Raw genomic sequence first — 13,236 nt, 5'->3', positions numbered from 1 at the left:
GGCCAGCCGGGCCGGCTGATTTGTGGCAGAACTGCCTTCCAGAAAGGGCTTTTGGTGACAAGCCTCACAGAAGGATTGATGAAGCAGCAACACTCTCACCAGGGTAGTTATGACTCTTAAAATATTCAAGGTTGACTAAGTGTTGTTTCTAGAATAGCACAGCTCCTTCATTTCAACAAAGTGTAGTAGTGCTGGACAAAACGTACACTTCCCTGTTTTAGTAGAGATCTATTTTAGTAAAAATAAAAATTAAAACGGAGAGAAAAAGAATACCAATCTCTGCCTCTCACTTCAACATGGTATGGAAACAAAGGTGCTCAAATAGAAGGGCCTCCCCGTTACTGCTGGCCAAGTGGCTCCAGCACCCCCAGCTGAATGATGGGAAGTATCTATGAGCCAGTGAAGCTTCTGGGAGCTGGTCACTCGGCAGCGTCCCTTACCTGCTATGCCTTCCTGGTTGTAACAGGTCTTATGCATCTTCCCCATGAAAAGCTCCAGGCCGATGATGGCATAGATGATGATGACGAACAGCACGAGCAGGGCGATATGCAGCAGGGGGACCATGGCCTTGATGATGGAGTTCAGAACCACCTGGAGACCTACAATGACAACATCACAGACACCAGTGAGACCCTCCGCTCCTGTGGGCAAAGCCACGGGCTAGCGCCGATGCGGTACTGACACAATCTCAAGACATCTTAGCAGCTCCACCAATGATGCATCACATACATCGGTGTCTTAAATGAAGAAACTGAGGTTCGAGGTCACAGAGTCAAAGAGTGACAGAAGGGGATTGAAACCCAGTTTGGCAGAACGCCAGCTCTCTCTTGGAGGCACATCCAAATGAAAGGGCTGGCAGATGCTGTACTTCCAAGGGAAAAGAACATGCTGTTTCATCCAGAACTATCTAATGTCTGCTATCCTATCTTAGAAACAATCTAGCATCTTTTAATCCTAGAGCAGGGGCTCAGTAAAGGGAACTTACTCTGACTAGACATAGCCATGCAAAGACTTATTGCTCAAGGTGGGATTACTAGAGCCAATAGTTGGCCCAGTTGCTATAAAACAGGAAGCAGCCTGACGCTGGGCACCTGGGAGGGTGGGGCCTTTGCAGAAACCGGCACCCGCCGGGGACACATGTGGGTTGGGCGTCCTCTGTGAGAGGACTGAGGAGAAGTCCTCTCTTCTCAGGCTCTGAAAGCCCCTTCTGGATTATGCAGGTGAACATCTGTTCCCCAAGGCCTCTTTCCTTCAGGTCTGAATCAGGACATTTTAGCTTTCTAGTCAAAAATCCACTGATGTGAGTGTGTGTTTATTGGAGATGGAATTTCAGTTTGGGAATGTGGGGAAAGTTCTAGAGCTGGATGGTGGTAAGGGCTGCGCAGTGTGAATGCATTTAGTGTCACTGAACTGTACAGCTAAACAGGGTGAAAATGGTAAATGTTGATATGCATATATTGCCACAATAAAAAAATTAAGTATTCAGATTTCAGGGGAAAAGGGAAGCAAATGAGGAAATCTGTTTAGCAGTGGGGGCTGGGGCCGTGGTCCCGGTGGCCTGCAGGATTGTCTCATGCCGGAAAAGGAGCCCCTTAATTATAAGCTCAACCACAGATAACACACTAAGACCTCCACTCGTTCAAGTTTCATTTGCAAATGTCAGCGGTGGTCAACAGCAAGTCATGCTCTCATCATCCTCAGTCCCAAGAAAGCATACTGGCATGGCTAAGAGGGACATGAAAACATGCTCATCTTCATGTTTTATCAGGAAAATGCACATCCGGAAGAACAGGGAGATACCCCCTCAACTTGGGAGTACAGCCTCCATCAAAAAAAACCAGAAACAACCCGCACTGATGAGGGGGTTGCAGGAGAGACCCCTCGTGCACTCTTGGTGCGGTGTAAATCAGGGGCAGCCTCTGTGGAAAATGGCACGGAGAAGCCTTAAAAATTTTAAGGCTGTCACATGACCAGCCATACCATTATGGGGCAATTATACGAATATGAAAACATTAATTTGAAAAGAACGATGCACGCCTATGTCCATAGCAGCGCTCTTCACTATCGCCACGGCATGGAGACAAGCTAGGTGCCCACAGACGAAAGACTGGATAGAGAAGCTGGGGTCTGCAAACCCAACGGAGTGCTGCTTGACTATTTAAAAAGATGAAATCCTGCCTTTTGGAACATGAGATGATTGCGCTAAGCAAAAGGGAAAGACAATCACCCAATGGTTTCTCCCATATGTAGAACATTAATGATTGAAGCAAATGAACTGACAAATCAAAATAAAAATAATTCTTAGATTCTGTGAAAAATATGGTGGCCACCTGAGGGGAAGGGTTGTGGGTAAAAGGGGTCAATCTGATATTGGGAATGGCACTTGAACGTGGGTGGTAGGTGGGGTGAGACTTCTCTACAGAGACGCTGCTTCTCCTGACATTTATATAGTATTATAAACCGGTGGGAAACCAATAAAATCTTATAAAGAAAAGGAAAGCTTTCCGTCCATAGTCAGTGCACCAAGTCTTCACATTCTAGAAGTTGGAGGAAGGGCAGGCTGTTCTTCCTTACATTTAGGCGGATCATCAGATAATCTTTTTTTTTAAGATTTATTTATTTATGCATACAAGAACTGGGGCACAGAACAGAGGTGTTGGGGGTGAGAGGATTCAGAGACCGAGTGGGGAACACAAGAACAGGCAGACTGACTGAAATACACTGCTGAGGGGAGCAGTGGGAGAGTCAGGAGAGGTCTGCTGCACCATGTGGGTCACCTCCCTGGCCGGGGATTGAACTCGTGCTGCAGAGGCTGCAGATAGCTTCATAGTGCTGTGCTTAACTCCTTGCACCACCAGGGAGTCCCATCATCAGATAACCTTGTGAGCCGCATCTGATGCATGTACATTAGGATACCTATGTGAACTGAACCACCCAGGGCACTTTGAATGTCTCTCTCTGACCCCCTCCTGTGCCTCCCAGCCTCAGACATCCTTCTATCACGCAGTGTCTGGGTCCTCACCTTTGTAGTCACCTGCCTCCCACCGCCCCGAAGGCACGGTGACCTCTCCCCAGACACTGGGCTGTGTGATCTGGAGTGGTTGCTATGTGGTTAATTAGAAGAATTCTCCCCAGCTATTAAGCCAAGCTGGGGAGAGGCAAAAATTAAAATAAAAGAAGAGAAAAGTTGGAATGATTTTACCTGTGAATTAATGAGAGTGCTTTGCAGTCTCCCATTAGAACAAGATGTTTTCAGATCCAAGCGATTCCATTAATTAGCACGTTGTACATACATTAGTGTTCAAGTATGCGAAGCCACGGAGAAAGTTGAACTGCAAAGCAACTTCCAGAGGTGTCTACTGGGGAAGAGCGTTGCAAGTGCTATTCACAGTGGGGGCCGGGAGGGGGCCTCCAAATTTCGGTTACCCAGGCCTGAGAGAGCTTTGTGGCTTTGTTACTAGGCTTTCAAGTGCCATGGTCTCATGGCAACGGGACAGTGAAGATCCAGGATGGAAAATGCCCATCTGGGCTTCCACCAGAGCCCTTCTCTGCCCTTTGAGGCCTTGGAGGGTCTGGCTCTGCCCACCTCTCTATCCATTCCCACCCCCCGCCCCAAATTCTCTGGACTCCTGGTCAAACAACTTTAATTTTAGACTCAAATATGTCCTACTTTCTCCCATTGCAGGGCCACTGTGCATGCTGTTCCCTCAGCCTGGAATGCTCTTCCATAATTCCTTCCAGTTAACCCTTGGCTCTCAGCCCAAGCTTTCCTTTTCCCGGGTATCTTTCTCGAAGCTCTCAGACCAGAGAAAGTTCCTTTCTTATATGTCTTAAAACCTCTTCCTTCCTTCCTTCCTCCCATCTTTTACTTTTTTGCTTTCAGAGTATTAGTCTCAGTTTGAAATGATATGTTCACTAAGTGATTTTTAAACATTCGCACCTGTCTCTCACCTGGGGCTGAGTTTGGTGAAGACAGGCACTGTGTCTGCTCTTTTCAGGGTTTTATCACTAAGGCCTTGCTTGGTGCTAAACTCCTGGTGGGCACTCAGCATGTTTACTGAAGGAAAGACACAACTTAGAACCTAAGTAAATGCCATTTATATGCCATTGCTAGCACCAGCTCTGACTGAGTCTGCTGTACAGGCAAGGGTGTAAACTGCCAGGTGAGTTTCAGGCCCGTATGCTCAAGCAGAGACCACTGAGCAGGCTGCGAAGACTCCCTGGGAAGTGGAAGCTGCTGTGGGCCTCCCCGGGCTGTCAGGGATGCCATCAGCTCCCGAGGCTCTGCGCCCCGCCCCCTCGAGGTGGGTGGTCACCCAGGCCAGAAAATGGACTCCCTGGGCCCCTCCCTCCAACCAATCACCAAGTCCTATGAGTTTGATTTTAAAGATTCTTTCACTATATGAACAATATATGCTAAATATACAGGAAATCGAAGATACGTCTTATAGAGATTAGAAAACAGGGAACCAACAAGAAGAAAAGAATCTCCACACTGCAGTTGGAATGTTCTTACTAAAGCCCACACTAGGACACGTTGCTTCCCTGCTGAGCCCTTCAGTGTCTCCCTATCACCTACAGGTAAACACCCCTGCCTCTTCCCACAGTTTGAGTGCAGCTGACTCCAGTGTGCACTGAACATTCCAGCTATACACCAGACTGTCTGAACTCCACTGACTTCATGCTTCCCACCTTAGTACATGCAGTTCCACCTGCTTAGAATGCCATTCCCTAACTGTGAACGCCTAGAACCTCATTATGTCTTCTCATCTTTGTGCCGCAGCACATAGTAGTGATTCAATAAACATGGAGCAAAATCACATTTGTGAACACAGGGTGCCTTCAGGACACAGAAACCACAATGATGGAGTAGGAAATTGTATCATTCAGTAATCTTCAGAAGAAACTGGAGTGTATTGTCAGGAAAATATGAGACTCGTGGGTTGGAAAAAAAAGCACAGGCAGGGGGACAGTATCAATGGTTTTCACATGATTTAAATGGCTCTTTTGAGGAAGAGGAGTTGGATGAATTGACTTGACCACAGAATGGAACTAGGACCACCTAGGAAGTAACCAGGAATGATTTAAGTTCAATACAAATAAAAACTGTCCAAGACACAGACCTATTTGAAGGTGGGATGGGATGCTTCAAGGGGTCATTGGCTCCCCATCCTTAGAGCTACTAAAGCATTGACTGAATGAGATCTCAGATGAGGTGCTATGACGGGAATCCAGCCCATGGGTGAAGGATGCCCTGACACACCCAAGCCCTCTGTGCCTCAATGAACACCTTCTGAAGACTGACCATGATCAATGCAGCTCTCAATACTCTACTTGGATTATTCCACTTCCTCCTGGCAACAACCCTATGAAGTTGTTACTATTATTAGCTGTATTTCAGATGAGAATAGTGAGTCCCACGGAAATCAAGTGCCTTGACTGTATCTACACAGCTGGTGAGTGATGGCCCTGGGGCAGCGCAGGTGGCTGCTGTCCAGAGCCTATGGGCTCCACCACTTTGCAGTGATGCCCCCATCCCCTCTAGATGGTGGCTGTCAACCTCTGTGATCTGTGCCTACAAAGCAGGAACACATGCTTACAGCATCTGCAGGGAAGGTGAGGGAGCCTAGTCTCTGCTTCCAGAAGAGTCCAGATGTTTCCAAGGCTGGTACAGGAAAGGCTTCTAGTCTCTGCCTGCCTTCCTCACAGTCAGCCTGGGACAAGCGGGAAGCCAGCCTGGTGCGTGAAGGCATGGTGCCAGGATTCCTTCTCACCAGTCCATCACACAGAACTTGGCTCCCAAGGCCTGGATGCTGAATTGTTTCTTCTTGCAATTGGCTCACAGCTGTCCCAGAAACAGCTCCTCTAGCTCAAATTCTAATTTGGAAAACACAGCAACATTTCTTCTCCCAAGTATTCCCCTCAGATAGGCCATGTTGATGGCTGGTTAGCAATAGCTAGGTGCTTCTCCAGGGCTGAATGTTCATGCTGGAGAAGCAAATGGGCCCCAGATGAGCCTTGCAAATCAATGGTATAAGATGCCCTATACACAGATCTCTAAAAGAGGCCCACAAGTACAATGAGCCTATTTTCTAGCCCGAAATCAGGAGGTGAGATCTGATAAATGAATGTGCCCTAATAGGAACAATAAGACAGAATGTTTGGCATGAGAACTACACTGAAAAATTTGGAACACATGCTTCCATAAACGAATTAAAAGTATATACTCTAACCAGCCAGGCCTGCTCATGTAGAGCAGGTGACCTCCTCGTAGGGGATGGGAGACTGCTAGGATGCCTGGCTGCCAGAACTTCCAGGCTTTAGGAAGTGACATCATTCAATGCTGGGATAAGGAAAAGAAAGGATGGAGATGGAGCTTAGCTCTGTGTGTGTATGTGTGTGTGCGTGTGTGTGTGTATGTGTGTGTGTGTAGTTTTCCACTCCCTCCTCTTATGTTGCTGTAAGGCCTCAGACAAATGTCTGCATTCCTTCTGAGGTCCAACTTGAAAATTCCAGCTTAGGAAAGGCTCACAGGATCAAAGTAGATAAATCGTCCTGTTTTCCCTTGAAAGATCAAGAGAAATCATCTATTACAGAAAGCAACACTTGGCATCTTGGTATCTTTCTTCAAGACAGTGTTGAGATTGGACTGAAAACAGCCAGGTTGGTTCAAGTCTGTGCTCTGTGCCCTTCAGATGGTCTGCCACAATGGATCCATGGCTGTGGACATCACACCGCTTGTCTTATAGGAGCATCTCACTAGGCCTGTGCTGGTGATGAATTGCTCTGCTCAGGGCCGCAGGAAGGAGTTTGAAAATGACTTTATGAGTAAGAAACTGAGAAAAGAGGAAAATGAAAACTTACTGGGGCTGGAAGTAATGTGCAAAAGCATGGTCAGGTCAAGAGCCAGACTGAGCCGCTGCTATTTTCATGTAAATTCTGCTCCCATTCCCGCCTCTTTAGAAATAATTTTTTTAAGGTATTAAAAAATTTACACTTAAGTGCCTTAAGGCACTAAAATTTTTTTTAAGGTATAAAATTGGAGGGAGAAAGGGAGAAATAATTGGAGACCACCAGCATAGAGATTTTTGCTACTGTTAGTTTGAATTCCTTGTTCAGCTTTATTAACTTATTGCATTCTTGTTGCTGGTTAGGAATGTACATTTCATGTCACAATTATTCAGATTCCATGGATTCCAGCCCCACATTAGGAAAACAATAGAAATGATCAAACAGGCTTGATCACAGACTCCATAGGCAGCAATGCTGAGGAGGGAAGTTTGGCTTTAGCTTGGCGGTGGTAAATACCAGTCTCTCATGGGCGGATGTAAAGTTTGTGAAAACATAAAGAGGATTTGGGGATCACTTAACACAGTGCCTTAATTTTCATGGACTCAAAGATGTGTATTGGGTTATATTCTGGGGCTACCTGCTGTGCTAGGGATGAGGGCAGAGCGGCAGATAAGAGGCCTGCAGGCCGAGGCCTCACAGAGCTCGTAGTGGAAGCCAAACATTAATCAAAGAACAACATAATCAATATTTAATTACAAACTTGTTAGGAGTTTTAAAGGAACAGAACAGGGCAATGGGAGGGTCCTTCTTTAGCATAGGTGGGTGAAGGAAGACTTGAGTTGAAGGTTGAAGGTTGAACGATGAAGATGCAGAGGACCTGGCCAGGTGAGTGGGCAGGTGGATGAGCCCAGGCAGAGGGGTTTGTACATTCCAGGTGAGGAAGGTTGCCTGACTGACTGAGGAGAGACTCGGGGCTCTCCTGTTTATCCACCTAATGCTGTCCCCTTGGCTTTGTTTTGCCTTTTAAAAGAAACTACTGGAAGGAGAGTAGGAAACTGGGCAACTGCTTCTCTGAAGTGGGAGGAAGCAGAAACCACTTTTACTTTCAGAAAAAACAATTCAGGAAGCGCATGAGAAAGGCTGTCGTGACAGCGTCCACTACAATGACCCTTCCCTCCTGCATCGCAGGGGCAGAGGAAGGCAGGCATGGGACAAGAACCCCCTACTTCACTGCTGACTTGTTTTGGGGCCACCTTCACCACCAAGCTCTCGGCTGAATGGAGCCAAAGGGAAAGAGAGTGGTGGCCAATGGGAGATGCCACCGGCACTTTCTGTGCCTGGAAAGAGCTGTGCCTTCACCTCAAACCTGGGGTCAATTCTTCCCACGGGCCAGTCTCTATTCCCGGTGCAGCCTGCGCTTCCCAGGGGAGTTACTGGCGTTCTCATTGGCCTCACATGGACTTGGGACACAGACTTTGAGAAAATGTAGATAAAACATCCACCCCTCCCAGGGTGGGGGTTAGAGTAAGGCTTGCCTTCTTCAGAGACTTCCTCTCTCAAGTTTGCCCTGGAAGAAACACCGCGAGAGGAGCACCCTCTTCTTTAATCTAGGGAAGCTGGTTTGCCCAGATCATAGAAAGCTCTTCCTCTAGGGTCAAAGTTGTCTTTTTCCAGGCCAGCCCTGACAGCAGGGGGGCCCCCCTCGCTTGTGGAACTACTGAGCACCTAGGAAGTGCCCAGCAAGTGTCTGCGGTTGCCATGGAGCTGGGGAAGAAAGGACAGTTATAAGTAACAGGGGTGCTGGGGCTAAAGGAGCAGGTTGCATCCTGACTCCCTCACTGCCCTGAAAGTACATGACCTGAGCTTGGCATGTCACCCTAGACAAGCTATCTGGCCTCATCTTAAAGTGAGGACAGTGGCAATACCTACCTCATAAGTTTGCCATGAGAACTGAACAAGTTAATTTCTGTCCTGCACTCAGAACAATGTCTGGCTCACTGTGAATGCCTTTTTTTTTTAAAGATTTATTTATTTATACAAGAGCTGGGGTATAGACCAGAGGCACAGGAGGGTGAGAGGATTCACCAGAGACAGAGCAGCGAGCAGAACAGGCAGACAGACCAAGAACACTGCTGAGGGGAGCAGCCAGTGAGGCAGGAGAGGTCTGCCGTGCCATATGGGTATCTCCCTGGCCGGCCAGGAATTGAACCTACACTGCAGAGGCTGCAGACAGCTTCGCAGTGCGGCACTCAAACTGCTGCATCACCAGGGAGGCCCTGAATGCCATTTTTACTATAAGAGTGGTCAGGCTGAGTGGAACCTTAAAGCCGTGAGAGTGCACAGAGTTCACCTTGCATCTTGTTAAAATGAAGATGCTGGTTCAGTCTACCTGGGGAGTTTGGTTTTCCTGGCCAGGCCCCGGGGTGATGCCAAAGGTGTCCCTGCACAGAGCACACGTGGGAAGCCAGACCCCAGAGAACGCAGGCCCCCCCACACTACGGCCATCTTCCCTGAGATGCTCGTCAGCAGATTCTGAATGTTCAGTGAAAGCAGTGATCCTGGTCACATCACTCGAGGTGGTTTACATAACCAGGAAAATGTGTCACTCCAGCACTAGATTCAGAAAATACCATGTATTAACTAGTAGGAGAGCCCTAAAGGGTTCTTTATGAAAATGCTTATTTCTACTGTTTTCTAAACTCACAATCACTGCAGAGAGTGAGACAGGAAGACATACCTGCGCCGCACTGCCAGGGAGCAGGGTGATATATGCAATGTCTCTCCTTCCTGCAACAAGAGCAGCCATCCAGGAGAGTTATGGAAGGGACTCCGACACTGAGACCCAATGCAGCAGAATTCAGGTAGAGGAAACTCAGTGTTAAATTCCCCCTTGACAGTGGGGCCTGCGTCACTACCACTCTGGCCGAGCTGGCATCCTCAAAGGTTATTTATGGCTTCCCACTGGCCAGTCCACGCTTTTGTCGTGGCCATCAGCTTCCTTGACCTATTTGACACTATTGATTACTCCCTTCTTTTCGAAAGGCTCTTTTCTCCTGGCCCTCATGACGGGGTGTACGGTTTGAATTCTCCTCCAACTCGACAATTCTTTACCTCTCTTCTTCCTTCTTCTCTTCCAGACCTCGTCTAGTCTGGGGAATATCACAAAAACAAAACAGACGCAGTCCCTGCTCGTGAGGAGTTTTCAGCTAGATGGAGTGGGGACATGGAAACAGTTAACTGCAGAATCAGGTGACAATGTTCCTAAATATTATGCCCATAAACTGTGGAAGCACAGAGGGAGAGGCTACCTCAACCTGGGATAATGAGAACAGTTCCCAGAGGGCTGGACTTGAGCCAGGTTAATGAGTGAAGTTTCTTTCTGTCCTTTTACCCAAGCAGTCTTCTACCCATTGTATGTGTCTCTCTGCTCTTCTCTCTCTCTCTCTCTTTTTCTCTCTCTCTCTCTCTCCTCCACAATCTCAGTAAATTCATTTACTTCACTGCCTCCAAAAGATTTAATAGTCACCACCATTAGAAGAACCCAAATTTGCAATTACATATTCTTTGCTCTCTCTTTTGCCTTCAGATTGTTTCTCCATAAAGCTGGTATACAATTTTACTGAGTAGCCCTACCAGCTAAGAACCTTCTTCCTAAAACTGGTTCCCTTAAGACTCAAAACTTGGCAGTCACCTTTGCTTCCTTCTTCACCTAACCCAGACAATTCTTCATCCATAACATCTATTGTCTCTGCTCCCCCCTCTGCTACCGCTGCTGTTCTTACTGTCTCCTACCTGGATTGATAGACTGAGCTTCCTGTATCCAGTTTTCCCCACTCCTAACTCATTCTGCACCACTGTCCCATTTCTCACCCTGAAATTGCCTTGCTCAGAAACCCACAGTGGTTCTATCATAGAAGGTATAATTCAAATCCCCTTTATGATCGGATATAGTAGATGATCAAAGTTTATTTGCAAAAAGAATGAAATCAGGTTATAAATATTAGAACAGTAGGTTCCAGCAAGAAACAGGTGGCAGCCTTAAGATAATTTGAAACACCTGATGCTCTTTTGGGAAGAAGTAAGGAGTACCACAAGGGAGAGTGTTGTGTCCTGGGTTGGCCACACAGCAGTCTGCTACCACTCTTGAAGGTGTTCCGGAGAAGATTCTGAAGAAGTGAAAGAAGCTAATGGCTACCAGGCTTGAGAAGAACAGTCTATGAAGAAGGCCACTTTAAGAGAAGATATGATGAGTTCATCCAAGATGATCTTCAGGGGAGGACCTGAGGACACAAAACTGTGATCTCACCCTCCTCCTTCCTGCTAAAATCATGCCCTTCTTTCCATTAATTAAAACCAACTAGATGCCAGAGAGCAAGACAGCCTTATGGTGTAGACTGTATGGTTAGCTTCACAGGGAGAAGAGCAGATTGGAGAGGGTAGAGAGTGGATGTGGCAGTGCAAATGGCACAGACAGAACAATGAGCTGGGTGTAGTTGGCAAAGTATTATTGGCTTTCCTATGTAGTGCCATCAATGTAAACCAGGAGGAGTTAAACTATTTGAGGGCATCTGAGTTTGTGAATGAAGAAGTCCCCTCTGGGGAGGCAGGGCAATGATCAGATAAATGTCCTTTTATTCTAACTCAGTAACCAACTCTGGCTCTGATCTTCCAAGTCATCTTTGACTGGACTCTAGAAGTGAATGCTCCTATTAGTATGTTGTAGTTGTGACTATTATCAACATCACCATCACCATCATCATCACCACCATCATCGCCTTCATCATCATCATCATCATTAGATTGCCACTATTGGCTTATGTTTACTTCCAATCTATTGTATATAAACTGTTTTGGATTGTCTGGAAATGAGAGGTGTGCTGAATCTCATAGATAAAGCTTTGCGCCTCCATTCCGGCTAATAGAACAACAGACACTTTTAGTGGTTTGATGGCTTAGTGATTTTTCAAGAGAAAATAGGCCTAGAACTAGAAAGGCAGGTATTTCTCTTGGGTGAAGGAGTACATTTGCCACATTGAGAGTCCAGGGTGCCTGATGCATTTTCTTATTGGAGAAAAATCTTCCTATTAAGGGAGGAAGAACTCTTTCCTGGATAATTTTTCTATCATCTCAAGTGTTATTTTTTTAGCATATTCTTATTAAAATGTCCTTCTTCATTAGCAGTTTTCATTTATTTTTAATTTAACATTTCCATATTAATAAATTTCTGCATCTCATAAGTGTCTGATGAACATTAAAGGAGGGTTGTTGTCCTAGGAAAGGGATGATAGATTCTCTGGTGCCTAATAAATTAAAAGCTATGATAGTAATTAAAAAACCAGCCTTCATGTTGACTTAATATTTTACTATTAACAACCATGGGTTGGAAAGAGAAGCTTAGAGAAAAAAAATTCTTTAGCTATTTGAAAGTTGCTATGAGAGTAGTTGATCTCACAAGATAAATGAAAGATCTCAAATAAACAAATGAACTTTATACCTTAAGGAATTAGGAAAAGAATAAACATAGCTCAAAGTTAGTACAAGGAAGGAAATAACAAAGAACAGAGTGGAAATAAGTGAAATGGAGACTAAAAAAACAATAGAAAAGATGAATGAAAGTAAGAGCTGGTTATTTGAAATGATAAACAAAAATAATAAACCTTTAGCTGGATGAGAGAGAAACTCAAAACTTAAAGAAATAAAAGCAGAAATAAAAGAAGAGACATTATAACTGATACTACTGAAATACAAAGGATCACAAGAGACAATTTATGAAAAATTTTATGTCCCAAATTGGACAGGCCAGAAGAAATGGCTATATTCCTAGAAACATACAACCAATCAAGACTGAATCATAAAGAAACAGAAAATATGAATAGACCAATTACTAGTAAGGAGATTGAATGAATAATCAAAAACCTCTCAACAAATAAAATTCTAGGACCAGTCATTTTCATGGTGAATTCTACCAAACATTTTGAATAGAATATCAATTCTCAAAATCTTCTGAAAAATATTAGAGGGGAAAATACTTCTAAACTCATTTTATGAGGTCCACATTAACTTAATACCAAAATCAGCAAGGATGTCATAAGGAAAGAAAATTAAAGGCCAATATTCCTGATGAACATAGATTCAATATCATCAACAAAATATAAGCAAATGAAATTCAACAACAGTTTAATAGGATCATTCACCATCATCAAGTGAGATTTATTCCAAGGATTCCAGGATGGTTCAATAGCAAAAAATCAAATAATGTGATATACTACATGATAAAAATCATATGACCACCTCAATAGATGCAGAAAAAGCATTTGACAAAATTCAGCAATCATTGATAATAAAAACTCTCAACAAAGTGGGAATAAAGGGAATGAACCACAACATAATAAAGGTCATATATGACAAGCCTGATGGAGGAAAGCTGAAATCATTTTTAAGATC

General features: G+C 45.1%; 1 protein-coding gene across 7 annotated transcripts in view; it reads right to left on the bottom strand.

Moving 5' to 3' along the window:
- The window catches only part of CACNA1C (calcium voltage-gated channel subunit alpha1 C), a 561,196-nt gene that overhangs the window by 172,954 nt on the left and 375,006 nt on the right, over nt 1-13,236 (bottom strand). For all 7 annotated transcript variants that reach the window (XM_054696576.1, XM_054696571.1, XM_054696570.1 and 4 more), the window contains one exon: nt 441-599. In XM_054696576.1, the coding sequence (XP_054552551.1) occupies nt 441-599 (159 nt within the window). The remainder of the gene's footprint in view (nt 1-440; nt 600-13,236) is intronic.

This window comes from Talpa occidentalis, unplaced genomic scaffold (genome assembly GCF_014898055.3).
Source record: "Talpa occidentalis isolate TD23 unplaced genomic scaffold, MPIMG_talOcc4v2.1 talOcc4.16, whole genome shotgun sequence".
In the NCBI taxonomy this organism is placed as follows: domain Eukaryota; kingdom Metazoa; phylum Chordata; class Mammalia; order Eulipotyphla; family Talpidae; genus Talpa; species Talpa occidentalis.
This window is presented reverse-complemented; position numbering and strand designations above follow the sequence as displayed.